General features: G+C 39.0%; 3 protein-coding genes across 8 annotated transcripts in view; all 3 read left to right on the forward strand.

Annotated features, from left to right (window-relative positions):
- LOC143029193 (armadillo repeat-containing protein 7-like) lies at positions 1-27,246 on the forward strand. 6 transcript variants are annotated; one of them, XM_076191742.1, is made up of 5 exons: positions 1-154; positions 12,035-12,151; positions 25,227-25,394; positions 26,382-26,519; positions 26,900-27,192. In XM_076191742.1, exons 2-5 carry the CDS (start codon positions 12,043-12,045, stop codon positions 27,055-27,057), a joined length of 573 nt encoding a protein of 190 aa, XP_076047857.1. In that variant the 5' UTR covers positions 1-154; positions 12,035-12,042; the 3' UTR covers positions 27,058-27,192. The 6 variants fall into 6 exon arrangements, with proteins under 6 accessions (XP_076047857.1, XP_076047861.1, XP_076047856.1 ...); XM_076191746.1 differs by lacking the exon at positions 1-154 and adding an exon at positions 224-381 and having other exon boundaries at positions 26,992-27,246; XM_076191741.1 differs by lacking the exon at positions 1-154 and adding an exon at positions 224-381.
- Positions 27,111-27,593, forward strand: LOC143028880 (hydroxyacyl-thioester dehydratase type 2, mitochondrial-like). Its single transcript, XM_076191238.1, has one exon. It carries the CDS (start codon positions 27,111-27,113, stop codon positions 27,591-27,593), a length of 483 nt encoding a protein of 160 aa, XP_076047353.1.
- Positions 27,409-27,841, forward strand: part of Impbeta11 (importin beta11) — a 57,973-nt gene continuing 57,540 nt past the window's right edge. The window contains exon 1 of the mRNA XM_076191740.1: positions 27,409-27,804. Within this exon, the coding sequence (XP_076047855.1) occupies positions 27,670-27,804 (135 nt within the window). The 5' untranslated portion in view covers positions 27,409-27,669. The remainder of the gene's footprint in view (positions 27,805-27,841) is intronic.

Below are 27,841 nucleotides of genomic sequence, written 5' to 3' on the forward strand. Positions count from 1 at the left end.
CCGGGCAACTAAGTTGTGCATTACGAACAGGGTAGTGTATCAGAACTAGATTGTGATTCAAGGTGGAGAGGCCATAATGGAAGACAGTTTTATATGAATAATTAATCCATGTGACCACTTCATTTGATTTGATTCGTTCATCTTACTAGCAAAGGTAATTTGATAAAATTTTATTATATTTTTAGAAGTTATTGTGACTTATCATTTTCTCATATTTTCCCAAGTTGTTCATGCTTGTCAAGGTCAGGCCGTGGAAGCAAGCGGTTCGTGAAGCTACACAACTGGGGAAGAAATATATCGAACCACAACAGAGGAGACTTTATTTCCAGATTGGGAAACTATAAAACTGTGTTTACTGCCAACTTAGTCCAGCAATAGAAGGTGCGTCACTCTATGGTAATCCATAAAAGACTCCATTATATGTTGCCGACTTTTCCTTTGATGATTTGGTACAATTGCACCCGAATGTTGCCAAGATAACTTGTGTTTGCATGTATATTTTGGTTAGTGTCTGTCCTTATTTTACTTGATAGAATATGGGCTATAATGTGTATTTAGTAGAACACTATTTTAATCAATTTTAGGGAATGAAGAGGGGTTATAGGGAAGAAAGCTGTTAAGGATTTCTGGACACAGATGCCTAGCGTACGTTCGCTTACTTTTTGTATTGCTTTTTATGATATAATCGGGCAAACTGTCACATTTTCGTCTTAATCGGATTAAATTGGATGATTTACTGAATTCCGTAATTCAATATAAGTCGTTTATGGTGTACTAATGTTTGTTTAAATAACGTGATTTTTTTTCCTCAGGGCACTGGTCTTGTAGATACATATGTTAGAAACTTCTTGATTTTGTAGGTTCTATATGATGTAACATGGACAGTATTTAGACTAAATAGGATTATATGGGTCATTTAATGATTTACTGGACAATATTTTAGCAGAAATTGTGTATCTAAATGCAGGAATGTGGTAATGAGATCCACCCTGATCCTATAACTGGAATTTCCTCTTGTATTGTTATTGTATTGCATTTCATTGTAAGGAAAAATTTGGTTGCCAGCAGTACTTTTTTGTTAATTTATTTCATTACTCTTATTTGCTTTAAGCATTATGCAATGGAATAGCTCATGTTTATGAATTCTCAATAAAGTTTGTTTCTTTGGAATTTGAGAAATAGCGAGATGTACTGACCACCATAGCGGGGTAAAAATGTAAAAAATTTCAATCTGCCTTTTCAAATGAAATTTATACATTTTCTGAATTAAAATTGTAGTAGGAAACAATTAAAAGTGACATGATAATTGAAGAATTACCTCAAAATGGTTTGATGGGTTGTACAGGATTATAAGTGGGAATGTTCATATTCATAGATTTAACCACTTAAGTATGAGTCAAATTCTCATGTGTGGCATTGGCTGCCATATGAACGATACATCACGCTACTTGCATTATAAAATACGATGTTCTTGTTGTATTACTTGTTCTCTTTTACTCTGAGCAATAATAAACACAGAAAACATGATCAGACCAGTTTGCAGAATCTGGGGGTAACAAGTGTACAAGTACAAAAAAATACGTATAATAAAGATGCCAATGACAGCATCCTTGTGTACCCACTTGCATCTCATGACACCTTGAGTTACTTTTTATATTTGTTTTTAGCTAGATAGTGAAATTTATTCTAACCAAAATATTTGTTTCTCAGATGTATACAATGTTATGTACCAAACCAAACTTGTGACCATAGCTTTGGGGTGTAGGCCGTGCCACTTAGCCTATCACCTGAAGCCAATAAGTAGGGATGAGTGATGGGTAGCTGTTAGTGATGGTCCTGTAAGACAGATGACTTAGGGACTTTGCTGCCCTTTTTCAAAACTTGACCTCCCTCACCACCACTTGAAGGTGCTGATGTGAAGAGCTGGTACTCTCCAGACTGGGCAGACGATCTCTGTAAACTTGAACCATATGTCCTCTACCTTACCACATAAGGAGAGCTGACAACTGGTAACTGCTTCCCTTCTGATGTATTTAGTCTGTGGTTGAGAGAGGTCCACACTAATGCAACACAAACATAAATTCAAAATTTCTTGCAAATGAAATCAGAGGAGGGCCTAAGGACTGTTGCCAACCACACCACTGTGTGACAGATTCCAGTCAGTGGAACTGGAGAAAACAATTATCAATGCTTTATGAAATATTGACAGCACAAGATAAAATACATCCAATAAAATCGACTTGACACATTGTAAGTAGTCTCGCACTATTCTTTTATAAGGCTAATCTTCACACACATAAGATGTTTATCATTGTTGTTTTCTGCTACTGCACGTGTGTGTATTTTGTTCCGTAAATATCTCCTTTACCAATTTCATGATTCTGTCGTAAGAGTAAAAGTGGTGGTTATCATTGAAGAATTACTAGTACCTTTCAGCAGAAGAAATCTTATCTTTAAAGAATTCTGGATTAGTCTTTGGTAATGCTGTTTTATCATGCCTGACACTACTGATCATGAGCCAAAGACATCACTGCACATCATTCACCCATCCCAGATCTATTTGTTTGGATAATGGATATCATTGTCATCCATAATACTTGCATAATTTCAGATGACCTGATGATAATTGAGCTTAGCAACTACAAAATAGTGAAGAACACCCAAGCTTATCTAGACAAACTAGAACAATGACTTAGAAACAAAACAGAAGCCTTACCTCTAAAATTGTCAGTAACATTGCTCATTTTGGATAATCCTTAATCAAAGAAATATCTAGTAGTAGAATTTAATTGCCAAACCCTTATGTTGAAAAAGAAAAATTCTAGGCCACTTTTTTTTATACTTTAAATTATCTTCAATCTATATATCATAAACATTGATGAAAATCAAGAGAATGGACATGCTAGAATTATTTGGAAGCACAGGCTTTGTACAGCAGAAGTAGAGTCTACAAGTCCACAAATAATTCTTGAGAGCCACACTTGACTATATTTCCACAGCATAATAAACTATTGGGTAAACATTAACGCACCTTCAACAAACAGTGTGTAATAAAGCCTTGAGATGCACCAAAACCACTCCAATAGAACACCTTTACACAGAACCTGAAAGAACTGCAACAGTCTGTCAACCACACAGAAACATTCACACTCAGACTATGAAATGAACACTTCAAGACAATCCACCAAACACCCTAGTCCATCAAACCCCTTCAGACAGTTGACCAACAGAAAAATCTTTCCCATGAAAAGCAAGAATGACACTAACATGATTGTTTGTGTCACTGCCCAGTAAACAGAAAATGCCAACACGAACAAGTCTGATACCAAATGCATGCACTGAATATCACTTCCATGAGTGACTTCTAGGTCAGTCCAGTGGCTATTGCCAGTAACTTAGGAAAGGTGTTTTTTCTTGATAAGAGACATTGGGCACCATAATGACTGCATAATTTCATAACAGGGTTTAAGTATTTATCTTTTATATTATAAATGTGATGGCTACAATAAGAAAAACATTACTGAACTTGTAATTTACAAGTGTGGAGTGCCCAGAAATTGTAAAAATTGGAGAAATGTGTACTTGGTAACCAGTTAGTCCTTTGTCCAAATTCTCCCATGCAAAAGACCCCATTCTTCAGGAAACTAGCTGTGGCCATAGTTTAGCCTACAGGTATAAGTCACTCAATGCAGATATTTTTGTTCTTTAGAAAGAGTAAGTGTATGACAATGTATTATGTTTGTATGTCTTCTGTGTGGGTGTTGCATTTGAAGTTTGCAGGCTGATTCTTTGCTTGTACTCATAGTGCACAGTGGTGGCCAGAATGTAGTTGTGCCAGTTCAATTTTTGCTTGTTTTTGGAGTGATTTGTGGAGAGTGGAGAAGTATAGTTGGGTAGTCTATAATGAAGGTTTGCTTTATGATGTGAGGGTGTATGTGTATTTGTATGGACATATTGTTGAATACTTGGGGTAGGGTGTTGTAGATGTTTGAACAGAATACTGCTGGAGTTCGTTTTGATGGTATATTTACCTAGTTGTATTTTACGGGATGAGAGCTATGCACATAGTGACCCGTTTTCGTATCTCTCCGCATCCAGTTTATTCTTAAAATCGTGTATATATTTTTTTTCTTATGCTTTTTCTTTTGGGAATGTCCCCTGTGGGGCTACAAGGAGAAGGATGCTTAGTCCCAATCCCCGTCCCTTTCTTCTCGCCTCTTATGATCCAAGTGGAATTACTTGGTGGCAGTATTCTTTTCCCCCACCACAGAGAAAGGTGGAGGTAGAATGTAGATTGAGAGAAATGAGTAAATTCCTTGGTGGATTAAAAAGTGTAATGAGGAATAGACATTTGGGAATGGATGCTAAGAGGAGACTATATGAAGGAGTGATTGTGCCAACAGCACTGTATGGGGCAGAAACATGGAACATAAGAGAGGAGTTTGAATGTGTTTGAGATGAGGTGTCTGAGAAGTATGATGGGGGTTACTAGGCTGGATAGAGTGAGAAATGAGGAGGTGAGAACAGGGGTGGAAAGGGGGTTGGGAGATAGGGTTGATGAAAGAGTATTAGGATGGTTTGGACACATGGAAAGAATGAGTGAAGAAAGACTAGTAAAAGAAGTATGGAAGACAGATGTGGAGGGAGTGAACATGAAGGGACGTCCTAGGATGAGGTGGATGGATGGGGTGAAGGGGGCTTTGGGGAAGAGGGGAATGTCTGTTGAGGAAGGACGGGAGAGGACAGAAGACGGGTGAATGGAGAATGGTTGTATATGGATGATGTGATGCATGAGGTGGAATGGGCAGGGGGATGGGGGGTGAGGTAGTATGTGTGAGCAAATTTTGACGCAGCCCGAAGGGATTTCTCCCTGTCTTCTCCTTTATGCATGGGGGGTTGCCGATTTAATGAAGCGGCCTTGCTGTGGATGTGCTGTGTCTTGTGACACTGCCTCTGACCCAGGACAGTGGACAGGGTGCAGGGATGGCCCGTCGTCCGGGAGGTGCTAAGATAAGAGAGAGGGTGGAGGGGTGTGGAGTGTATTCAGGGATGGAATGGGTGGGAATGATTTTATGCCTTTTCCTTTTTGGCTATCTCCCTTGTAAGGGGTAAAAAGCCTTGGTATATGTATGTATATTTTTGGCACTCCCTGTTTGTCTGTTTAGTTTGTTCCAGACACCAATCACTCAATGTGGGAAGCTATTCTTTTTCAGGTCTCTTTTGTAACTGTCCTTCTTTAGCCTCTTTTTGTGTCTCTTTTATCTTCTGTCCCACTTTAATAAGTCGTCTCTATTGAGAATTTCCATCCTTTTCATAATTCTTTAAATGGTCATAAAATCACCTCTTTCTCTGTTCCAGTGTTGATAGATGTAATTTCTCCAATCTTTATTCATATGACAGATTTGACAGTGTAGGTGCCATTTTTGTTGCTGCTCTTTGAATTCTTTCTAATTTTCTCGTGTGTTCTTTGTGCTAGGTGCCCACAGTGTTGTAGTATATTCTAGTTTAGGTCTTATCAGTGTAACCACTATTTTTTTCAACCATCTCCTCATCCATGTAGTCGAAGGCCACTTTCATTTATCTAAAGTTAAGTCTCTCCAAATAATTTATTGACATGTTTATCAGGTGTCAAGTCACTTGAGATGATTACTCCAAGGTCCCTTTCTGAATTGAATTTTTTGACATCCTTATTTCCAATTTTATATTGACCCGATACTCTATTTTTGCTTTTTCTAAATTCCATTATGCTACATTTCTTAATGTTGAAGTTCATCTCACATCTGTGACTCCATTCCCATATTTTGTCTTGGTCTTGTAGCGATCTGTAATCTTCTTCTGTTCTTACTCTCTTGAGTAATTTGGCATTGTCAGCAAAGAAGTTCATGTAACGATTTACTCCCTCATCCATATCATTTATATATATGGCAAACATTAATGGAGCCCATACAGAGCCTTGCAGGATGCCACTCTTCATATCTTCCCAGTTCGAATTTTTGTCTCTTAAGTACCACTCATTTTTCTCCCAATTAAGAAATTCTTTATCCATTCCAGCAGCTTACCATGTATTCCTCCTATTATTTCAATTTTTCTTATTAATTTTTATGTGGTACTTTGTCAAATGCCTTTTGCCCAGCCATCTCTTTCTCGTATTATCTCAATCTCGAGTAAAAGCAAATTAAGTTTGTGGTACACGATCTTCCACTTCTAAAGCCAAATTGTTTGGGGTTTACTATTTTATTTTCTTCCAAGTGTTTGGTCAATTTGTTTTTGATGACTTTTTTTGCATATTTTTTGCTACTGTGCTTGTAAGGGATACTGGTCTGAAGTTTGTAAGATCTTCCCTAATTCGTCCTTTATGTCAAGGATGCGTTATGTCGCCCTGGCTGTTCAACTTATACATGGATGGGGTGGTGCGAGAGGTGAATGCTAGGGTAGTGAGTCAGGGATTGGAGATGGTTAAAGAAAATGGAGAAAAGTGGGAGGTGAGCCAGCTGTTGTTTGCGGACGACACTGCACTTGTGGCAGGGTCAGAGGAGGGATTGAGGAAGCTGGTGGCAGAGTTTGGGAGAGTATGTGATAGAAGAAAGCTAAAGATAAATGTGGGTAAAAGTAAGGTGATGAGATGTACAAGGGGTGAAAGTGGCAGTAGACTGGAAGTGAACATTAAGGGAGAGCGACTGGAGGAAGTGGATAGTTTTTAGATACTTGGGTGCAAGTGTAGCAGGAAAAGGTGGAGTGAAGGTGGAGGTAGAATGTAGATTGAGAGAAGCGAGTAAATGCCTTGGTGGTTTAAAGAGTGTAATGAGAAATAGACATTTGGGAATGGATGCGAAGAGGAGACTGTATGAAGGAGTGATTGTGCCAACAGCACTGTATGGGGCAGAAACGTGGAACATAAGAGAAGAAGAGAGAAGGAGTTTGAATGTGTTTGAGATGAGGTGTCTGAGAAGTATGGTGGGGGTTACTAGGCTAGATAGAGTGAGAAATGAGGAGGTGAGGAGGAGAACAGGGGTGAAAAAGGATTTGGGAGAGAGGGTTGATGAAAGAATATTAGGATGGTTTGGACACATGGAAAGAATGAGTGACGAAAGACTAGTAAAAGAGGTATGGAAGGCAGATGTGGAGGGAGTGAACATGAGGGGACGTCCTAGGATGAGGTGGATGGATGGGGTGAAGGGGGCTTTGGGGAAGAGGGGAATGTCTGTTGAGGAAGGAAGGGAGAGGACGGAAGACAGAGGTGAGTGGAGAATGGTTGTATATGGATGATGTTGTGACGACATGAGGAGGAATAGGCGGGGGGGGTGGGGGGTGGGGTAGTATGTGTGAGTAAATTTTGACGCAGCCCGAAGGGATTTCTCCCCGTCCTCTCCTTATATGCAAAGGGGGACGGAGAGGGGGGGTCGCCGATTAAATGAAGCGGCCTTGCTGTGGATGTACTGTGTCTTGCGACACTGCTTCTGACCCAGGGCGGTGGGCAGGGTTCAGGGATGACCCGTCATCCAGGAGGTGCTCAGATGAGAGGAAGGGTGGGAGGGGTGTGGAGTGTATTTAGGGATGAAATGGGTGGGAGTGTTTTTATGCCTTTCCTTTTGTGGCTACCTCCCTTGGAAGGGGGAAAAAGCCTTGGTATATGTATGTATGTATGTATGTATGTATGTATGTATATATTGGTACTATGTTTGCATCTTTCCAATCTTGTGGTACCTTTCCTTCTTTGAGTGAAAACTCTATTATGTTGTATAATTTGTCTGTCATTTCATCTATACACTCTTTCAGTATCCAATATGCAATTCTATCCGGTCCATGTGATTTCCTGACATCTAGATTTTTTATTTGGTCTCTTATTTCTTTTTGTGTTACCTTTATTTCTTTCATTTTGAGTGATCTTTCTTGTTGTCCATCTTCCCAAAATTGTGAGCTCTCAATTTTAAAAACAGACCTGACATGTCTGATCATAACTTCTGCTATTTCTGTGTCATCTATATATTCTTTATCTTCTTCACGCAATTTCACAATTTATGTTTATCCTTTAGTTTTTCATTTATATATCTGTAAAAGAGTTTAGGTTGATCCTTACATTTGTCTATAATTTTTTTTTCTTTCCTGGGTATATTCACATATTTGTCTTTAGTTTTATATGTTTGCCATTTGGATGTTTTTTGTTTTTTTTGTCTTTTTTCCATTTTTTCTAGGCTTTGTCTCTTCTGTCTCTGGCCTCACTACACCTTTTGTTATACCAACACTATATAAATCTGTTTGTTTCTTTTTTGTACATGTTTGTCAATTCCTTCCTTGTACTTTTCTTTGAATATGTTCCATTTGTCTTCCATCTTTGTTTCCTCTTTAGAGAATTTATCCCAGTTTGTGTTTTGGAATTTTTTCTATTAGTTTTATAAAATCCGTTTTGTTGTAAATTAATCTTCCTTCTCTATGTTTATCATTCCTACCCACATTGTTCTGTTCTTAATTCAAACTCTATTAGTATATGGTCACTCTTTCCAATTGGTGTTTTATACTCCATTTTGTTCACAATATCTGGTTCAGAAGTTAATATTAAGTCTAGTTTCTACGGTTTGTCATTGTTTCTACATCTAGTATTTTCCATAACCCATTGTGTTAGGGTGTATTCAATGGTCATATCCAGTAGAATGTTGCTCCAAAGTTGTTCTCTCCCTTTAATTATCATTTCTTCCCAGATTATATCCTTTGCATTAAAATCGCTCATGATTACTATGTTTCCACCCTCATTCAGTAACTTGTTTAGCACATTGATTGTGTCTTCCAGTAATTTAGAATAATCGCTATCCGACCAAGCCTGTGTTTTTGGTGGTACACACTGCTTCAAATCTTCTGCTTTTCATCTTTGTGTTTACAATTTTGATCATAATTAATTCTACATTGCCTTGGCCTTCATTAATCTTTGTCACATTTAGATCCTTTTTGGTCAATATCATGACACCTCCCTGCTTGTCTGTTCTATTTTTCACCCAGTGGTTGTATAGACCTTGTCCCACTATGCTTGTTGATAGAGGTCCTTTCAGTTTTGTCTCTACAATTCCCATAATGTCAGGTTTTTCTATTTCTAGATGGTCATTTAGTTCATTCCTGTGATATAATTGGCATGTAGGTTCAAGGATTCTTGCATAGAATTATGTCACTCATTCTCATGTGCTATTCTTTGGGAAGGATTTTGGTTTCTGAACTTGGATATTGACTGGTGATTTTAGCATGGTCAGCTATTGCTCTTGAGGCTTCATTTTGTGTAGTTTACAATTTCTTTGTTTTAATTCTTATGTACTATGGTGTGGATACCGTGATTTGTATTTCTTACAGCTGTCAAAATTCTGTGTCTACACTTATTCAAAGTATGTTCAGTTTCTTTGTCTTCACTCTCAGGTCTTTTGTTTGGTGTTGAGTTTTTCATTCACAGAGTGGTGTGTACTCTTTCAAGCATACAGTTAGCTGTTGAACATCATCGGAGGTAGAAACTGTACCATAATAACCATCGCAGTACTACTGCCATGACTACTATCATCATTATCTTTGACTACCCTACCACCACCATCATCATCACCCATACCACGACCATCATCATAACCCTTGCCACCACCATCATTACTTTGACCACTATCATCATCTCACCATCACCCTTACCACTATTTTCACCTTTACTACCACCATCACCCTTACCACTGCCATCACTCTTCCAACCAACATCATCCTTACCACTATCATCATCTTTACCACCAACATCACTCTTATCACTCCCATCACCATTACCACCCCATCACCCCACTTCCCCCTTACCATCACTGATTCCCTTACCTACCCTATCAACCTATACCATCACGGGACTGCTTGGACAGACAATCTAGGGAACAACAACAACAACCTGTACCACCACAATCACCGTTACCAACATCATCACTATCCACCACCACTATATAACCTCCACCAACCATATACTGCTACTAAAACTACAATCATATATTAGCCAGCAATGAGAACAACTGATACTGGAGTCTTGGTGTGCATTACTTGAGACCCTGGATCATGTTGCACTCAAAATATTTTCATGCAGTATTGTAAGCTGGGATGAAGGCAGTAGTTCATCTTTCTTATTTGGTGATGTTACAGTATTTAAGGGTAATTATTGCTATTCCTTATTGGATCTTTGTTTCATCTTGGGCAGTTGGTGGTGGTGGGGGGGAGGACAGGAATTGTCCTTCATCCACAAGGAGCTAAGATCTAAGATGGAAAGGGGGGAAACTAATAGGTGTGGGATGAGTGCAGGGTGGGTGCATATCTTGGTTGGCTACCTCCCTTTTAAGGGAAAGAAGCCTGTTGGTATGTAGATAAGATCATTATATGGACCCACTCTTCCCTATATGAGGGGGTGCTGAAAAGTTCCTGGCTTTGGGTAAAAGAAAATACAGGAAGATCAGTTAATTATGATTTTATTCAACATGTGCCCCTCTCAGATTCACACACTTATCACAATGGTCCTTCAGTTTTTCTAAGCCCTGAAAAAAGAACTCTGAAGGTTGAGCCTCCAACCAGGCCTCTGTAGCAGCGATAACTTCCAAATCGGAGTGAAATTTCGTCCCATTGAGATGTTTCTTCAGTTGTGGAAAGAGGTGATAGTCGGAGGGGGCCAGGTCTGGGGAGTAAGGCAGGTGGTCTACCAATTCGAAGCCAAAGTCGCATATTTTCCATAGAGTTTCATGTGCTGTGTGTGCTGGTGCATTGTCCTGCAAAAAGAGGACACCATGGCTCAGCATTCCACGGCGTTTCTGCTTCAGAGCTTCACACAATTCATCCAACATAGACATGTAGTATTCTGTGTTTATGGTGTGATCCTTTGACAGGTATTTTATGAGGAGTACTCCATCTTTGTCCCAGGACACTGAAGCCAGTACCTTTCCAGCTGACTTCTGAGTCCGAAACTTCTTGGGACTTGGTGAACCGCTGTGTTGCCATTCCATTGATTGCTGCTTGGTCAGGGGATCATAGTGATGAAGCCAAGTTTCATCCATGGTGACTAAATGAGCCATAACATTGGCCATCCCTGCTGCAGACCGGTCCAAAATCGCCTTTGATGTTGTCACTCTGATGCTCTTCTGATCTATGTTCAGGAATTTCTGCACCCATTTTGTGGAAAGCTTTCTGATGTTCAGAATGTTGTGGATGATGTGGCCAACTCTTTCGTGGGAAATCTCAGCTATGACTTTAGCTGAAATCTGGTGGTCCTCAAGAATCATGATGTGCACAGTGTCTGCTTTCTCCTCTGGTTGTGAAAGTAGGCCGTCTTGACCGGGGTTCATCTGTGACCTTGAAATGACCAGTCCGAAACCTTGACACCCTTATTTTTACTGTAGAGTATGATGGGCAGTCATCCTTCAAGACTTCCTTCATCTCACCATGGATTTCTGCCACCCATTTGCCTTGCAAGAAGAGGAACTTCATGACTGCCTGTGTTTCAATTTTACCAAAATCCACTAGACGCTGCCATCATGCGTTGAACCTGCAAAAAGGAAAAAAATATATTGTATACCATCATGCTTTTTTGCCTATATTCTACTAAATAGTTGTCCTACCTCCCTTGTAAAAGTAACAGCTCTACCCTTTCACGATACCCTTAAAGCCAGGAACTTTTCAGCACCCCCTCATATGTGAAAAATATGACATTTTCAACATCCTTTATCAAACATGTACCCCACTTTACAAATGTTCCTCCATCATATATTTTGTTTCTACTCTCTTCCATTCCTCTTGTATACTGTGGAGGTGCATCTTGTTGCATTGCCTCTGATTTGAGCAAAGGGCAGTGGATGAGTATGATCCTTAATCCACCAGGAGCTAAGATGGGAGGGACACATGGAATTTGGACAAGTGTGGTATGGGTGAAGGGTAGGTGTATGCTTTGACTTGGCCAATTGTTAGAAGAGGGAAAGGTCATTTGGTATTTGGACATGTATGTACATACATATAAGTGGAATTTGAAGTTCTGTAATGATGGACAATTATCTTGCAGGATGGGCAATGCTGAGCAGCCGAGAGAGGCTCAAACGCCGAACAGGAAAGAACAATGTAGATCGTCCTAAGTATCTTCAGCAACTTGTGACAGAATTTAGTTCTACTGAAAACACTGGTTAGTTATTTTGGTATATTTATTTTAATGCTCTGTTTTTAGTTTGTTAGTTGTCTTTGTAGATAAGGTCATGAAGTTTGTGTACACTAAGAGAAGAAAAAATACCATGTGATTGGAAATTGGCTGTGTTGTATCAGTTTATAAATGTGGCAAAGAGGTTCTTCTGAATTGTAGACTAACATCTTTGGCCAGTGTGGTAGCAAAAATATTTCAAAGAATTTTGAATTACAGATAGTCAAAGTATTTAGAAGATGAAAAAAATGTTAGTGGATAATCATTTTGGCTTAGATCATGTGTTTCCAATATGTTGGAATTCTTGTCAAGGGTACTTGATGTGCTGTAGGAAAGGAGTGGTTGGATGGACTTTGCTGGAATCTAGTGAAACTGTTTTGATATACATCACAGAAGTTATCATGGAAGTTGGAATATGTAATCACTTTGAATGTTATAATTTGATGAGTGTAAGAACTGTATTTGAGTTTGAAGTGTTATCTAACTTTCAATATGGGAGGGTTTTGATTGAGAGGATTAGGAGAGGAACAAAGGGAGTAATTGGTGAAGAACAGTGTGGATTTAGGACAGATTTTTGTGGTAGAGTAGATATGTGAGAAAGCTTTAGGAAAAGGTAAGGATGTTTTTTGGTGCTTTAAGGATTTGGAAAAGGCTTATGACAGGGTAAACAGGAAGGCACTGTGGGAGGTATTGCAGGTATATGGGATAGGAGGAAAGCTGTTAAGAGCAGGCAAGAGTTTTTATGAGAGTAGTAGAGCCTGTGCTAGAATTAGAAATGGAGGGAGGGGGTGGTTTGAGGTAAAGGTGGAACTTTCCCATGGATGTGTTATGTTGCCTTGGCTGTTCAATTTATATATGGATGGGGTGGTGAGAGAGGTAAACACAAATGTAATGGGCTGGGGATTGGAGATAGTTAAAGAAAATGGAGAAAAGTTGGAGATAAGCCAGTTGTTGTTTGCTGAATACACTGCACTTGTGGCAGGATCAGAGGAGGGATTAAGGAAGTTAGTGGAGTTTGGGAAGATGTGCAAAAAAAGGAAGTTGAAGATAAATGTGGGTAAAACTAAGGTGATGTACAATGTATGTGCAATCAGATGCACATTACCACAATGTTACAAAATTATTGTTATTGTTTAATAAACTGTGCTTAGTAACTGTGTACAAACTAAACTAGATACATATACCAATGGCTTTCTTCCCCTTAAAAGGGAGGTAGCCAAAGTCAAAGGCATAAATCCACTCCCACCCATTTCATCTCTGATTCACCACCCCTTCCTGCCCTGGGTAAAAAGCAGCGTAGCAAGACACCACTTCCACAGCACGATTGCTTCATTGAATTAGTGACCTCATGCTCTGTCACCTCATGTAGAAAAAGAGAAGATGTGGAGCAATTCCTTCAGGCTGTGTCAAAATATCATTCACACATACTCCCTCAACCCCCCTCCACACCCACTCCCTTCCATGCATCACAGCATCATCCATACACAACCATTCTCCACTCATCCCTATTTTCTGTCTTCTCCCTTCCTTCCACAACAGACAATCCCCTCTTGCCCAATGCTCTTTTTACCCCATCCATAAATCTCATCCTTGGTTGTCCCCTCATGTTCATTCCCTCCACCTCTGCCTTCGACACCTCTTTTACTAATCTGTCTTCATTCATTCTTTCTATGTGTTCAAACCATCCCAATACTCTTTCATCAACCCTATCTCCTGACTCCTTTTTCACCCCTGCTCTTCACCTTCACCTCCTTGTTTATCACTCTATCCAACGTAAAACCCCTACCATACTTCATGGGCATTTCATCTCAAACATTTAAACTTTTTCTTATGTTCCATGTTTCTGTCCCATATAGTGGGCACAATCACTCCTTACAATATCATCTTAGCATCCATTCCCAAATGTCATTTTTCATTACACTTTTTAATCCCCCTAGACATTACTTACTTCAGTCAATCTACATTCTATGTCAACCTCTACTCCTCCCTTTCCTGCTACATTTGCATCCATACATACATACATACATATACCAAGGCTTTTTCCCCCTTCCAAGGGAGGTAGCCAAAGTATCTAAAACTATCCACTTTCTCCAGTCATTCTCCCATAATACTCACTTCCAGTCTGCTGCCACTCTCTCCCCTTGTACATCTCATCACTTTACATTTACCCACATTTATCTTTAACTTCCTTCATTTGCACACCTTCCCAAACTGTCACTAACTTCCTCAATCTCTGCTCTGATGTTGCTACAGGCGCTGTGTCGTCAGTAAACAACAACTGGCTTATCTCCTACTTTTCTCCATTTTCTTTAACCATCTCTAATCCCCAATCCATTACCCTTGCATTTACCTCTTGCACCACCCCATCCATGTATAAATTGAACAGCCAAGGTGACACATCATATCCCTGCTGAAGTCCCACCTTTACCTTAAACCACTCTCTCCATTTCTGATTCTAACACAAGCTCTACTACTCTCATAAAAACTTGGCTGCTCTAAAAAGTGTTCCTCCTATCCCATACATCTGTAATACCTCCCACAGTGCCTTCCTGTTTACCCTGTCATAAGCCGTTTCCAAATCCATAATGGTAAAAAAAAAACATCCATACCTTTTCCTAAAGCTTTCTCACATAACTGTCTTACCACAAAAATCTGATCCACAGAAATCCTACCTGTCCTAAACCCACACTGTTCCTCAACCCACACTGTTCCTCACCAATTACTCGCTCTGTTCCTCTCCTAATCCTCCCAATGAAGACTCCCATAAGCCTTTCCAACAACACTTAACAAACTGATCCCTTTGAAACTACTACACTTACACTTGTCCCCTTTTCCCTCGTAAAGTGAAACTATACAGGCACTCCTCCAGTCCTCTAGCACTCTACCCTCTCTTAAATATTAAATAACCTCACCAGCCAGCCCACCATCACTAACTCCTTTTTTTTTTTTTTTTTTTTTAGACATTCTGGATGTAACCAACCTGTGAAAGCTCACTTCTCATCTACAACCTTCTTTGCTTCATTCCACCATTCACTACCATTTCCTCCTGGCCTCCTTGTTCCACACACCATCTTTGCACACCTTGTGACTCCTTGAAACATCCCCATTCCTCTACTCCTAGTTCTTCTCTATCATTTACTCCCTCCCACTCTTCTCTCAGCTTCTTGTACTCCTCCCTTTCTTTTCCATTTAAGCAGTTTACTCTACGTACCTCCCTACCTTCTGTCCTTTTGCTCTTTTTCCATCTATCCTCCACTCACAATTTAACATCCCACTCTCTCCCCTTAGAACATGCACTTCCAAAACTCTTCCTACTCTTCTCCTGGTTACCACAGTATATTCCATTAACATTCTATCTAGCACCCTTCCATCCACCACCCTCTCCCATGTGTACTTATGCTTGAATTTCTTCCTAAACACTGTACAGTATTTGCTATCATCACCTCTAGAAAAATATCCATTACAATTTTTTCCTGGCACTCCACACTTCCCAATCATTGTGTATACTGGTTTATCTCCTACCTTAGCATTGAGCTCTCCCAATACCACTACATTGTGTGTGTGTATTTACCCAGTTGTATTTTACAGGAAGGGGAGCTATGCTCATGGTATCCAGTCTTCATATCTCATTTTATCTAGACTGTTTTTAAATTCATGTATTGATTTTGCACACACCACATTCTCATCAAACTTGTTCCAAATGTCTATTACCCTTTGGAGAAAGCTGTTCTGTTTCAGGTTTCATCTATAACTGTCTTTCTTGATTTTCTTTCTGTCATCTTGTATCTCTACTATCCCATTTTATTAGATCCTCTCCATCAGTAGTTTCTATGCCTTTCATGATTCTATAAATAGTTATCAAGTCTCCTCTCTCTCTTCTTTGCTGTAATGTCTGTAGCTCAAGTTTTGCTAGTCTATCATCATATGATAGTTCTGAGAGTGTTGGTGCCAATTTTGTAATTGCTCTTTGTATTCTTTCAAGTTTTGTTATACATTTTTTTGTACTTGGTGACCACGTCGTCGCTGCATACTCCAATCTTGGTCTTATCAAAGTGACTAGTATTTTCTTCACCATTTCTTTGTCCAGGTATGTAAATGCCACTTTGATTGTTCTTATTGAATTATAAGTTTCTCCAAAAATCTTATTTATATGTTTCTCAGGGGACATATTATTCATTATAATGACTCCCAGGTCCTTCTCATTTTCTACTTTTTTAATTTCTTCCTCTCCCAATTTATATGATCCCACTATTCTTTTTTTGCTTCTTCCAAATTCCATTATACTACACTTCTTAATATTGAATTCCATCTCCCACTTCCTACTCCATTCCCATACTGCAGTGACTCACAATCTTCTACAGTGTTCACTTTTTTCAACAATTTTGCATCGTCCGCAAAGAAACTCGTATAACTTTCAATTCCTTTATCCACATCATTAATATATATAGCCAGAACTGTGCCTTGTGGAACTTCACTAATCACTTCATCCCAATTATAGTGTTTGTCTCTTATCACCACTCATTTTTCTTTCATGCAAGAAGCCTTCCATCCACTTCAGCAGTTTACCCTGTATTCCTCTTACAGTTTCTAATTTCTTTAGCAATTTCTTATGTGGCACCTTATCAAAAGCTTTTTTCAGGTATAGAAATGCACAATCAGCCCATCCATCTCTTTCCAGTATTACATCTATTAGCCTTGAATAGAAACGCATTAAGTTTGTGACTCATGACTGTCCTTGTCTAAATCCAAATTGCCTTGGATTTAGTATGTTGTTTTTTCCAAATGCCTTACCCATCTAATTTTGATAATTCTTTAAAAAAAATTAGGTATCGTACTTGTAAGAGACCGGTCTATAGTTAGTAGGGTCTTTCTTGTTTCCCCCTTTATATATTGGTACTATATTTGCTCTTTTCCAATCTTCTGGAACTTTTCCTTCTTTCAGTGAACTGTTTATTAGACTATGTATTTTGTCTGTTCATTCCTACATTCTTTCAAAATCCAGTTTGCCATTTCATCTGGTCCATGCGATTTTCTGACATCGAGGTTACTCAAGTGATTTATTATTTCATTCCTTGTTACTTCTATCTCTTTCATAGGGAGTGCTTTCTCCTCCCACTTGATATCTCTTAAGTTGTATGTTCTCCCTCATAAACACCAATTTAAAATGCTTGTTCATAAATTCTGCCATTTCTATTTCCTCTGTGTATTCAACTCCTTGTAGTTTCTCTATTTCTTGTTTGTTTTTCAGTTTGTTGTTTACAAATCTGTAAAATAGTTTTGGTTGATCTTTACATTCTTCTATGACATCTTTTTTGTATTTTCTCCTTTCTTCTCTGGACACTTGTACATATTCATTTCTATAATTAGTATATATTTTCCATTTTCAGGTCTTTTGTATTTTTTCCATTTTATCCAAGCTTTATCCCTTTTGTCTTTTAACTCCCTACAACTTTTGTTGTGCCAACACTTTACATATCCTTTTTCTTGTTTTTGTCTTGGGACAAACTTTCCCACTCCTTTATAAATTTTTGTCAAAATAGTCCATTTCTCTTCTACTGTTGTTTCCTCCTTGTGTATCCTTTCCCAGTCAGCTTTTTGAAAGAATTCTTTTTATAAAAATTTGTTTTTCCATACATCAATCTTCCCTTTCTATTTTGTTTGTTTTTTCCATGTATTTTTCCTCATGTAGTTCCAGTTCAACCAATATATGGTCACTTTTACTTATTGGTGTCTTATATTTAATCTTGTACACTTTTGGGTTCTGGTGTGATTATTAGGTCCAATCTCGATGGTTCTTCCTCGTTTCTATACCTAGTATTCTCTTGTATCCATTGCGTCATTGTATTTTCTATAATCATATCAAGTAGTACATTTCCCCATAGGTTTTCTCCACCCTTCACTGTGATCTCTTCCCAGCAGACTTCTTTACAATTAAAGTCATCCATTACAACTATTCTTCCTCCATCTTCCATTATCTTATTTAGTTTTATCCTTGTGTCTTGTAACATATTTTTGTATTATCTCTCTTCCCACAAAGCCATTTTTGGAGGCACCTAATTTACTACAAACTTCCTGCTCTTCCCATCCCTGTCCTCCACTTCCATCATAATCATCTCTTCACTATTCTTTCCATATGTGACATTCATCACATTTATATCCTACTTAGTCAGGAACATAGCTCCACCCCCTCGTTTTACCTCAGTTTCTAATCCAATAATTATATGCACCATGTCCTACACTGTTGGGTGGCAGTGGACCTTTCAATTTTGTCTCTACAATTCCCATTATGTCCAGTTCTTTTTCCTTCAGGTAATTCAGTTCATTCAAGCCTGTTATTAAGCCAACTATATTTGTGTAAGACATTTTTAATTTTCTGCTAATTCCATCATGTTTTCTGTTTCCCTTCTGTTTTTCTCTGCTATGAACCATTTCCTCACTTTCATATCCACTATCCAATAGAATTTCTCTTTGACTGTGTTCTTTTCTCATTTTTTCCCTTAGCTTCTAGTCTTTTTGTTTTCTCATCCTCTCTTTCCTCTTTATTCATTTCTCTTTTTATCCATACCTGTTTATACTGATCACTTTTTGCTAGTTTCCCTGTTTTTGCTAAGATATTCTCTGCTGTCGTTTGTGACCTGAATTTAACCTTAATTGGTCTGGTCTTATCTGTATTGTATTTCCCTATTCTATATATTTCTTCAATTTCTTTCCGTGTTTCTTGTTCATCCTCTTGAACTACTAATATCTTGTTTACCTTTTCCTTCTAGTTTACTCTTGTAGTCCTATTTGGATTATGCTTCTCTTCCATCCCTAATACAATTATACATTTCTTTTTGTCCGCTAAGTCTCTTACTATATTCTCCTCTCTCATCACTGTGTCCTTAGTTTGTTCTTTCATCTGTTGTGTCACTATATCTTTAACCTCTTCAGTACGGGCCAAAATCTCGCGGGCAGCATTAGCTGCCAGACGTACGATGTGTCGTAATAATACTCCCATCATAAAATATAGTCACCGCTTATATTGATCGTTCTCTCTTTCACCTGTGAATTTTGATAACCATAGAAAATATGATGAAGAGAGTTTAGAGAGTATGTCATTACGCAGGGGCAATTACAATAAATATAATCAAGACGCCGATATGGCAGCCTCACGTATCCACTTGCTCCTCATGCCGCCTACGTATGCGGCACCGTATGGAAGGGGTTAAATACAATTTTGTAGTTCTCTTGGACTTTTCCAACCCTGTACTTTTGCTATGGACTCCTTATTCTCTCTGTTATTCTTCTTTAATTCCTCATTCTCATCTTTTACTTCTTTTAACTGTCTCTTTAATTCTTCTATTTCTTTAGTTAGGTTTTGGTTCTCCTTCTTTAGTTCTTCCAATTTATCAACTCTTTGCGTAATCCGTGTAAGTTGGCTGAACCTAACCTCCCAATGTTCGGTCATTTTCTCTAGTTTTTCCTCTAGACTTGCTAATTTGGGGAGGTTGGCATCCCCCTCCCCCCTCATTAGATCCATGGAAATTATAATTCCACTTTCTATTGTGTTGTTCTTATCTATATTTCTAAATTTAATGCTTTTGCTGATATTTTCGATTTCACCTGCATCGTCTGCAGCCCTCTTGTTGACATTTCTTCTGATGTCCGGGGGAGCCCATTCGTCTCCCTCCTCATTTCCTTCCATTTCCCTCAGTAATCCCTCCCTTTCTCTTTTTTCTTCACCTTCCCTCTACACAAGCTTTTCCCTTCCCTACTAATACAACAAAGGTACTCCCTCATCGTTGAGATCCACGAAAATTGCACTTCTTTTCTGGAGTTCCAATCTTTGCCGTGAATCTGATGTACGTGTGTGTGTGTTTGTATATATATATATATATATATATATATATGTTTATTTACCTAGTTGTATTACACGGAAAGGGAGCTATGCTCGTGGTGACCCGTCTTTGTATCTTTCAGCACCAAGTTTTTTCTTAAAATCTTGAATAGTATTTGCACACAATGTTTCTTTATCTAAGTTATTCCAGATATCCAGCACTCAGTGTGAGAAGCTATTCTTTTTCTGATCTCTTCTTTAGTTATCCTTTTTGAGTTTCTTTTCATGACCTCTTGTTTTTTCATTGTCATTTTTAGTAAATCATTCCTGTTAAGGATTTCCATTCCTTTCAGGATTCTAAATATAGTCAGTAGATCACCTCTTTCTCTTCTCTGCTCCAGTGTTAGTAATTCCAATTTCGATAATCTTTGTGTGTTAATTTGGAAAGAGGTGGTGCCAACTTTGTCATTGCTCTTTGTATTCTTTCTAGTTTCCTTGTATTGTTTTTAGTAATGGGTGACCATAGTGTTGCTGCGTATTCCAGCTTTGGTCTAATCAATGTAACTAATATTTTTCTATCATTTCTTCATCCAAGTAATCAAATGCCACTTTCATTGACCTTAATAGGTTGAAGGTTTCTCCGACTATTTTGTTTATATGATTCCGGTGTCATGTCTTAGCTGATTATTACTCCAAGGTCCCCTTTTTTTTATTTCTTCTTCACGAATTTTATAATTTTTTGAAATTCTGTTTTTACTTTTTCCAAACTCCATTATGCTACATTTCTTGATATTGAAGTTCACTTCCCACTTTTGAGTCCATTTCCAGATTTTGTCCAGGTCAGATTGTAATGAATCACAGTCCTCTTCTGTTCTTACTTTTTTTCAATATTTTTGCATCATCTGCGAAGAAATTCATATAACATTCAACTCCTTCATCCATGTCATTTATGTATATGGCAAACATGATTGGAGCCAGTAACCCTTGTGGAACACAATTTATCATTTCTTCCCATTTCGAGTATTTGTCTCTAATTACTACCCTCATTTTTCTCCCAGTCAGGAGGTCTTCCATCCATTCTAATAATTTACCAGCAATGCCACCTATTGATTCTAATTTTCTTATTGATTTCTTGTGTGGTACTTTGTCAAATGCCTTTTGTAGGTCGATATAGGCACAGTCTACCCATCCATCCCTCCCTTGTATTATGTCTATTAATCTCAAGTAGAAGCAGATCAGGTTTGTTGTACATGATCTTCCTTCTCTAAATCCAAATTGTTTTGGGTTTAGTATATATTTTTCTTCCAGGTGTTTAATCCATCTAATTTTGATCACTTTTTCACATATTTTAGTTACTGTGCTTGTAAGGGAGACTGGTCTGTAGTTAGTTTGCATTTTTCCAGTCTTGTGGTACCTTTCCTTCTTTGAGCGAGCATTTGATTATAGTGTGTATTTTGTCTGTTAATTCTTCTATGCATTCTTTCAGTATCCAATTTGCAATTCCATCTGGACCATGCGATTTTCTGATATCAAGGTTTTTTATTTGGTTGCTGATTTCCTTCTTTGTTACAGTTATTTCTTTCATTGGGGGAATTTTTGTTTCTATTCCCTCACAGGTGTGTTCTTAATTGTGAATACCGATTTGAAGTGGTTGCTCATTAACTTCTGCCATTTCTTGTTCTTCTGTATATCATGACTTCCTTGGCGCAGCTTTTCTATTTCTTGTTAGTTTTTTAGTTTACCATCTGTAAAATAGTTTCGGTTGTTCCTTGCATTTTTCTATTATTTCCTTTTCATAACTTCTCTTTTCTTCTCTGCATATTTTTACATAATTGTTTCTTAGTTTGATGTATATTTACCACTTGCTGTTTTTTTGTTTGTTTTTTCTCCATTTTTTCTAGGCTTTGTCTCTTTTATCTTTAGCTTCACTACATTTTTTGTTGTACCCGTTCTTTATGTATGTTCTTTCTTGCTTTTGTTGTACATATTTGATCACACCCTCATTATAAATTTCTTTTTGTATATTCCATTTCTCTTCCATCCTTGTTTCTTCATTTAGGAATTTTTCCCAGTTTGCATTACGAAAGAATTTTTTAAGTTTTCTCAAAATTCATTTTGTTGTACATTAGTCTTCCTATTATATGTTTCTCATTTCTTCTTAGGTCTATTTGCTATATGTATGTCTGTATATATGTGTGTGTGTCTGTGTGTATATATATAAAGTGTGTTTTTTAAGTAAGTACCGTTTTGAAATAAAAATGAAACCAGTAAAGTTTTTGTAACAATTTTATTTACATGAAAGCCTGTACTGTAATCTACTTTTCAACATAATTTCCACCAATATTAAGGCATTTATCTTATTATACAACCAGCTTTTGAATACCATCCTCATAGAAAGCTGCCACCGAACCACTGCAACATGGCTATTTTGACATCTTCATCTTCATCGTGCTGCTGACCACCCAGATGCTTCTTCAAATGCAGGAAGACGTGGTAGTCACTGGGCGATAGGTCAGGGCTGTATGGAGGGTAATCAAATTGTTCCCAGCCAAATGATCTGATCACATCTTGTTTGAGTGGCTGTGTGTGGATGAGCACATTTGTACGGCCATCTTTAAAAGCTCTCACCCATTTCCACACCATCCCATCACTTGTAATGTTTTCTTCATACACTTCACTGATCTGATGATGAATTTCAGCCACTTTCACGCCTTTAACGGTAAGAAAACGAATCACAGTGCATATTTCACAGTCGGTTGCATTCTCAATCAGAGGAGGCATTTCAAATACAAACAAACTTAACACGGTCAGATGATTCAGTAATGGCGGCTGTGGCTAGCCAAGAGGTAGTGGTACACAACATGCATGTGTCAAGTGCCGACCTCAGCGCTACAACAGCGGAATTTCAAAACGGTACTTAAATAAAAAACACGCCTCGTATATTGTATTGAGGAATGACAGGAGAGGACAGAAGGTAGAGGTTAATGGAAAATGGTTGTGTATGGATGATGATGTGATGCATGACGGGGGAAGTGGGTCGGGTATGGGGGGTGAGGGAGTATGTATGAGAAATAAATTGACGCAGCCCAAAGGGATTTCTCTCAGTCTTCTCCTTTCCTGCATAAGGGGATGGAGAGGGGGTTGCTGATTTAATGAAGCGGCCTTGTTCTGGATGTGCTGTATCTTGCAACACTGCTTCTGACCCAGGGCAGTGGACAAGATGTAGGGATGACCCATCATCCAGGAGGAGCCAAGATAAGAGGGATGGAAGAGGGGAGTTGAGTATGTCGGGGATGGAATGGGAGGGAGTGGTTTCTATGCCTTTGTCTTTTGGCTACCTCCCATATAAGGGAGAAAAAGCCTTTGGTATATATATATATATATATATATATATATATATATATATATATATATATACATATATATGTATATATATATATATATATATATATATATATATACACATATATGTATATGAGGTCTGTTGGAAAAGTATCAGACTCTTTTTTTTTAACCCGATGGATTTGAATCGAGCGTGCTTGCTCAACTTATATCTCTCTTGAATGGGTCCCATTGATTAGAGATACGAATATATAAGAAAAATTGCGCTCAACTTATATCTCTCTTGATAGCCTAGTTGGTAAGTCACTACTGCACTTGTCATGAGGATGCTGGGTTTGAGTCCTTGGCAGTACCGCATTTCAATTTCTTCATGTCTGCCTTTGATGGCTTAGAATTAAAGTGCAATGTGGTTGTTAAAATGTATCTCTAATCACTGGGACCCATTCAGTGTTGTACAAATTCCTTCCCGCGCTTGTATACTTCCAATTGTACTATCATTGTGGAGATGGGTTGAACGCAAAGTTTCATGTATGTCTATGTAACTCAAGCATAAAAATATATAAGAAAAATTGTGCTCAACTTGTATCTCTCTTGATAGCCTAGTTGGTAAGTCACTACCGCACTTGTCATGAAGATGCTGGGTTCGAGTCCTTGGCAGTACCACATTTCAATTTCTGCATGTCAGCCTTTGATGGCTTAGAATTAAAGTGCATTGTGGTTGTTAATATATATATAGTGACCGCGAAAAGTTTGGGCGCAAAATTATAGGCGCCCCAACTTTCCCCTAAACTCAAAACATGCGAAAAATACAACTTTCCACCCAAACTTTTCGCTATTTTTCAATGCTAGCGTTTGTACCCGTATTTAGCCGAGACAATACACACTATTTGGCAACTCTGTTTAGGCGCACTCGATGTCACATGGAGTCACTTTCTAAACATCTCTCACGGAGAGTAGTCTTTTTTTTGCGGTGGTCTCTGTTTTTGTGCCTTGATATCTCCGTAATGGGAAGTGGTAAAGAGCTGGAAAGAGACACAGTTGTTACAATCATAACCCTCTATAAGGAGGGTTATAAGTGTAAAGATATTGCTACTCGTGTGGGAATTGGAGTGCGTCAAGTGCAAAAGTGGACCAAGAAATTTCGAGACGAAGGAAGTGACATCATTCCTACTCAAAAGCATCGCTCTGGTCGGCCAAGGAAGATATCAAATCGTACTTCTATGGTTCTAACTGCCTCCTAATAACCGTAGGAGGCAGTTAGAACCGTAGAAGTACGATTTGATATCTTCCTTGGCCGACCAGAGCGATGCTTTTGAGTAGGAATGATGTCACTTCCTTCGTCTCGAAATTTCTTGGACCCCCATCACAGGCCCCTCATGCGGAAAAAGAGAAGATCTAGAGAAATCCCTTCAGGCTGTGTCAAATTATTTTTCACACGTACTCTCTCAACCCCCCCATCCCCCACCCACTCTTTCATGCATCATAGTATCATCCATACCCAACCATTCTCCCCTATCTTCTGTCTTCTACTGCCCTATGTCAACATACATTCCCCGCTTTCCCAAAGCCCCATTTACCCCATTCATCCATCTCATCCTTGGTTGCCCCTCATGTTTACTCCTGCCTCTGCCTTCCACACCTCTTTTACTAATCTTTCTTCACTCATTCTTTCCATGTGTCCAAACCATCCCAATACTCTTTCATCAACCCTGTCTTCCAACTGCTTTTCCACCCCTGTTCTCTTCCTCACCTCATTTCTCTATCCAGCCTAACCCCTATCATACTTCACAGGCACCTCATCTTAAATTTTTCAACTTGCCATTTTGTGAAAGTAAATAAGTATAGTTGAAGAAAATTATTATTAACACCCTATTCTGCATTTACAAAATTTTGTCTGTATTCCAGAATGCAAAGAACAAATTTTGGCCAATTTGGCCAACTTTTCATATGATCCAGTTAATTACGCATGGTTGCGTCAACTTGGAGTTTTGGATCTTTTCCTTGATCATCTCTCCAGCACCTCCACAACACTTAAAAAGTTTGCCATAGCTGGACTTTGTAACATATCTCTTGGTAAGTGTTTATTTTATTTATATAACAGAAATGAGAATTTTGAATGTGTTTGAGATGAAGTGTCTGAGAAGTATGGTAGGGGCTACAAGGTTGGATAGAGTGGGAAATGAGGAGGTGAGGAGGAGAGCAGTGGTGGAAAGGGAGCTGGTAGATGGGCTGATGAAAGATTATTGGGATGGTTTGGACTTATAGAAAGAATGAGTGAAGAAAGACAAGCAAAAGAGGTGTAGAAAGCAGAGGTGGATGGAGTGAACTTGAGGGGATGACTGAGGATGAGATGGATGGATGGGGTGAAAGGGGGCTTTGAGCAAGAAGGGAATATCTATTGAGCAAGGAAGTGAGAAGGCAGGGGATGGGGTGAATGGAGGATGGTCATGTATGGATGATATATTGATGCAGCCCAAAGAGATTTCTACCCCATCTTCTCTATTTTCTGATTGATGGGATGGGGTAGGGGTCAACATGAAAGTGAAGCTGTGGATATGCTGTGTCTTGCAGCATAGCTTCTGACCCATGCAGGAGACAGGCATGACCCTTCATCCATGAGGATGAAACAAAGGTGGTGGATGGGAGTGGGTGTGTGGCTTTGACTTGGCAACTTCCCTTGTAAGGGGGAAGAAGCCTTTGGTTTATAGATAGTTTATTTTTCCCAGTATATGGATCCTCCACTAGATTTTTATATAGAGAAAATTTTACTATACTTATTTTGTTGGTGTGGGGTCGTTTATTTTTCATTGGCTGCTGGAGGAGAGAGAGTAGTTGTCATCTTAACATATATGAAAATGTGGAAAAGTGGTGGAAAATGTTAATATTAAGGGAGGAGCTTGGTTCTGGTCATTTGATACCTTTGTAGATGTATTGACATACAAATGGGCTTATACAAATAGGTTTAATTGTTTATTAGGGCTGATCACAGTTCAGTGACAAAATAGTAGTCTTGCAACCATTTATAACTTTGAAGTACAAACGCTTTACTATAACTTACAGATCCTAGCAACAAGTCCTACATTCTAAGCCAGGATGGTGTCACTCATGTGATTGGGTGTTTGTCTTCTGAGGACGAATCTACAGTCCTGTCAGCAATAACTACGCTCATGTACCTTGTTACTCCACAGTCAAAGCAAGGTTTGTATATTGTATCCATATAGAAGTACATTTTTATTTCATGTTGAAGTGGAGAGTGGTGACACGGCCCAAAGGGATTTCTTCTCACCTACTCTTTGGATTCGAGGAGTCACCATGTAGTGAAGCAATGGGGGTAAACCAGCTTTGGCATTTGGGCCCTGCTGTGGAGGTGCTGTGTCTTGCTGCATTGCTCCTGACCCAGGCAGTGGACATGGACTGGGATTGCCCTTCATCCTAAAGGTGCTTAATAGGGAAATCGGATGGATGGTTGGATGGGTGAAGGGTGGGTGCATGTCTTGGCTGGCCACCTCCCAAACAAGGAGGAAAGGGCCTTTTGGTATATGTATTCTAGCCCTGATTTTTTCACTTATTTTTTGCAGACATAACAAAGCCAGCAGTCATTGATTGCATGCTAAAGTTCTCGACAAGCTCCAATGTTCGCCTTAAAAATCTGGCCCTGATTTTTCTGCAGGACTACTGTTCCCCAGAACAAGTGGAAAGTGTCTCAGGAGTGTCCAGTGTCTCAAGTGACAGATGAAGTGGGTAGGTGTTGGTGTGGAGTCAAAGTGAAGGCTTGACCCAGATCCACCCATGCAGTCTTTGTTGACTTGTTTGAGGAGCACAGCAAGCTCTTGTTTACCAGTCATCAGTGTTGCAAGTACCACTAGGAGCCTGGCCTTCCAGGCTGGGGACTGTGTGCAAGTTTGCAGGAAGGTCACAATCGAGGATGTGAAAGCTTTTGCACAGTTGAGTGGTGACACTAACCCAGTACACATTAACAAGTACTTTGTGAGTGAAAAGACTAACTTAGAAGGGTGTATTGTACATGGGGCTTTGCTCAATGCATTTGTATCATCTGTGATTGGCACACGGTTGCCTGGACCAGGCACGTTAGTGTTGGAGCAGCAGTTGCATTTTCCTGCAGCGTGCTTGGTGGGTGAAGAGGTCCAGATTACAGTCACCCTTCGCAGCCTGAGAAAAATTGCTAAAGTGGACTTTGTCTGCTCTGTTGATGGTGAGAAGACTGTTTTGCATGGAAATGCAAAACTTTTAGTGCCTAAAGAATTCAAATGAACATTTAAGTGCAACAGTTTGTGTATATTGTGAAAGTCAGTGATATTGGTTGAGGTGAAGTGGTAAGGTGAAGAGGATGAGTGGAGGAAGGGACCTGGTTTTGGAAGCCTTGCGGCAGGCTACAAGCCAACAGGCTGAAGTGCTGAAACCGGCTGAACAAAGTCTCCAAGGATGGGAAGCAGAGCCTGGATTCTATTCAACTTTGGTTGAGGTTAGTATCTGTTCTTTTTTATGACCGTCACAACTAG

Source organism: Oratosquilla oratoria, chromosome 10 (assembly GCF_046742065.1).
Source record: "Oratosquilla oratoria isolate Oo_2021 chromosome 10, ASM4674206v1, whole genome shotgun sequence".
In the NCBI taxonomy this organism is placed as follows: Eukaryota; Metazoa; Arthropoda; class Malacostraca; order Stomatopoda; family Squillidae; genus Oratosquilla; species Oratosquilla oratoria.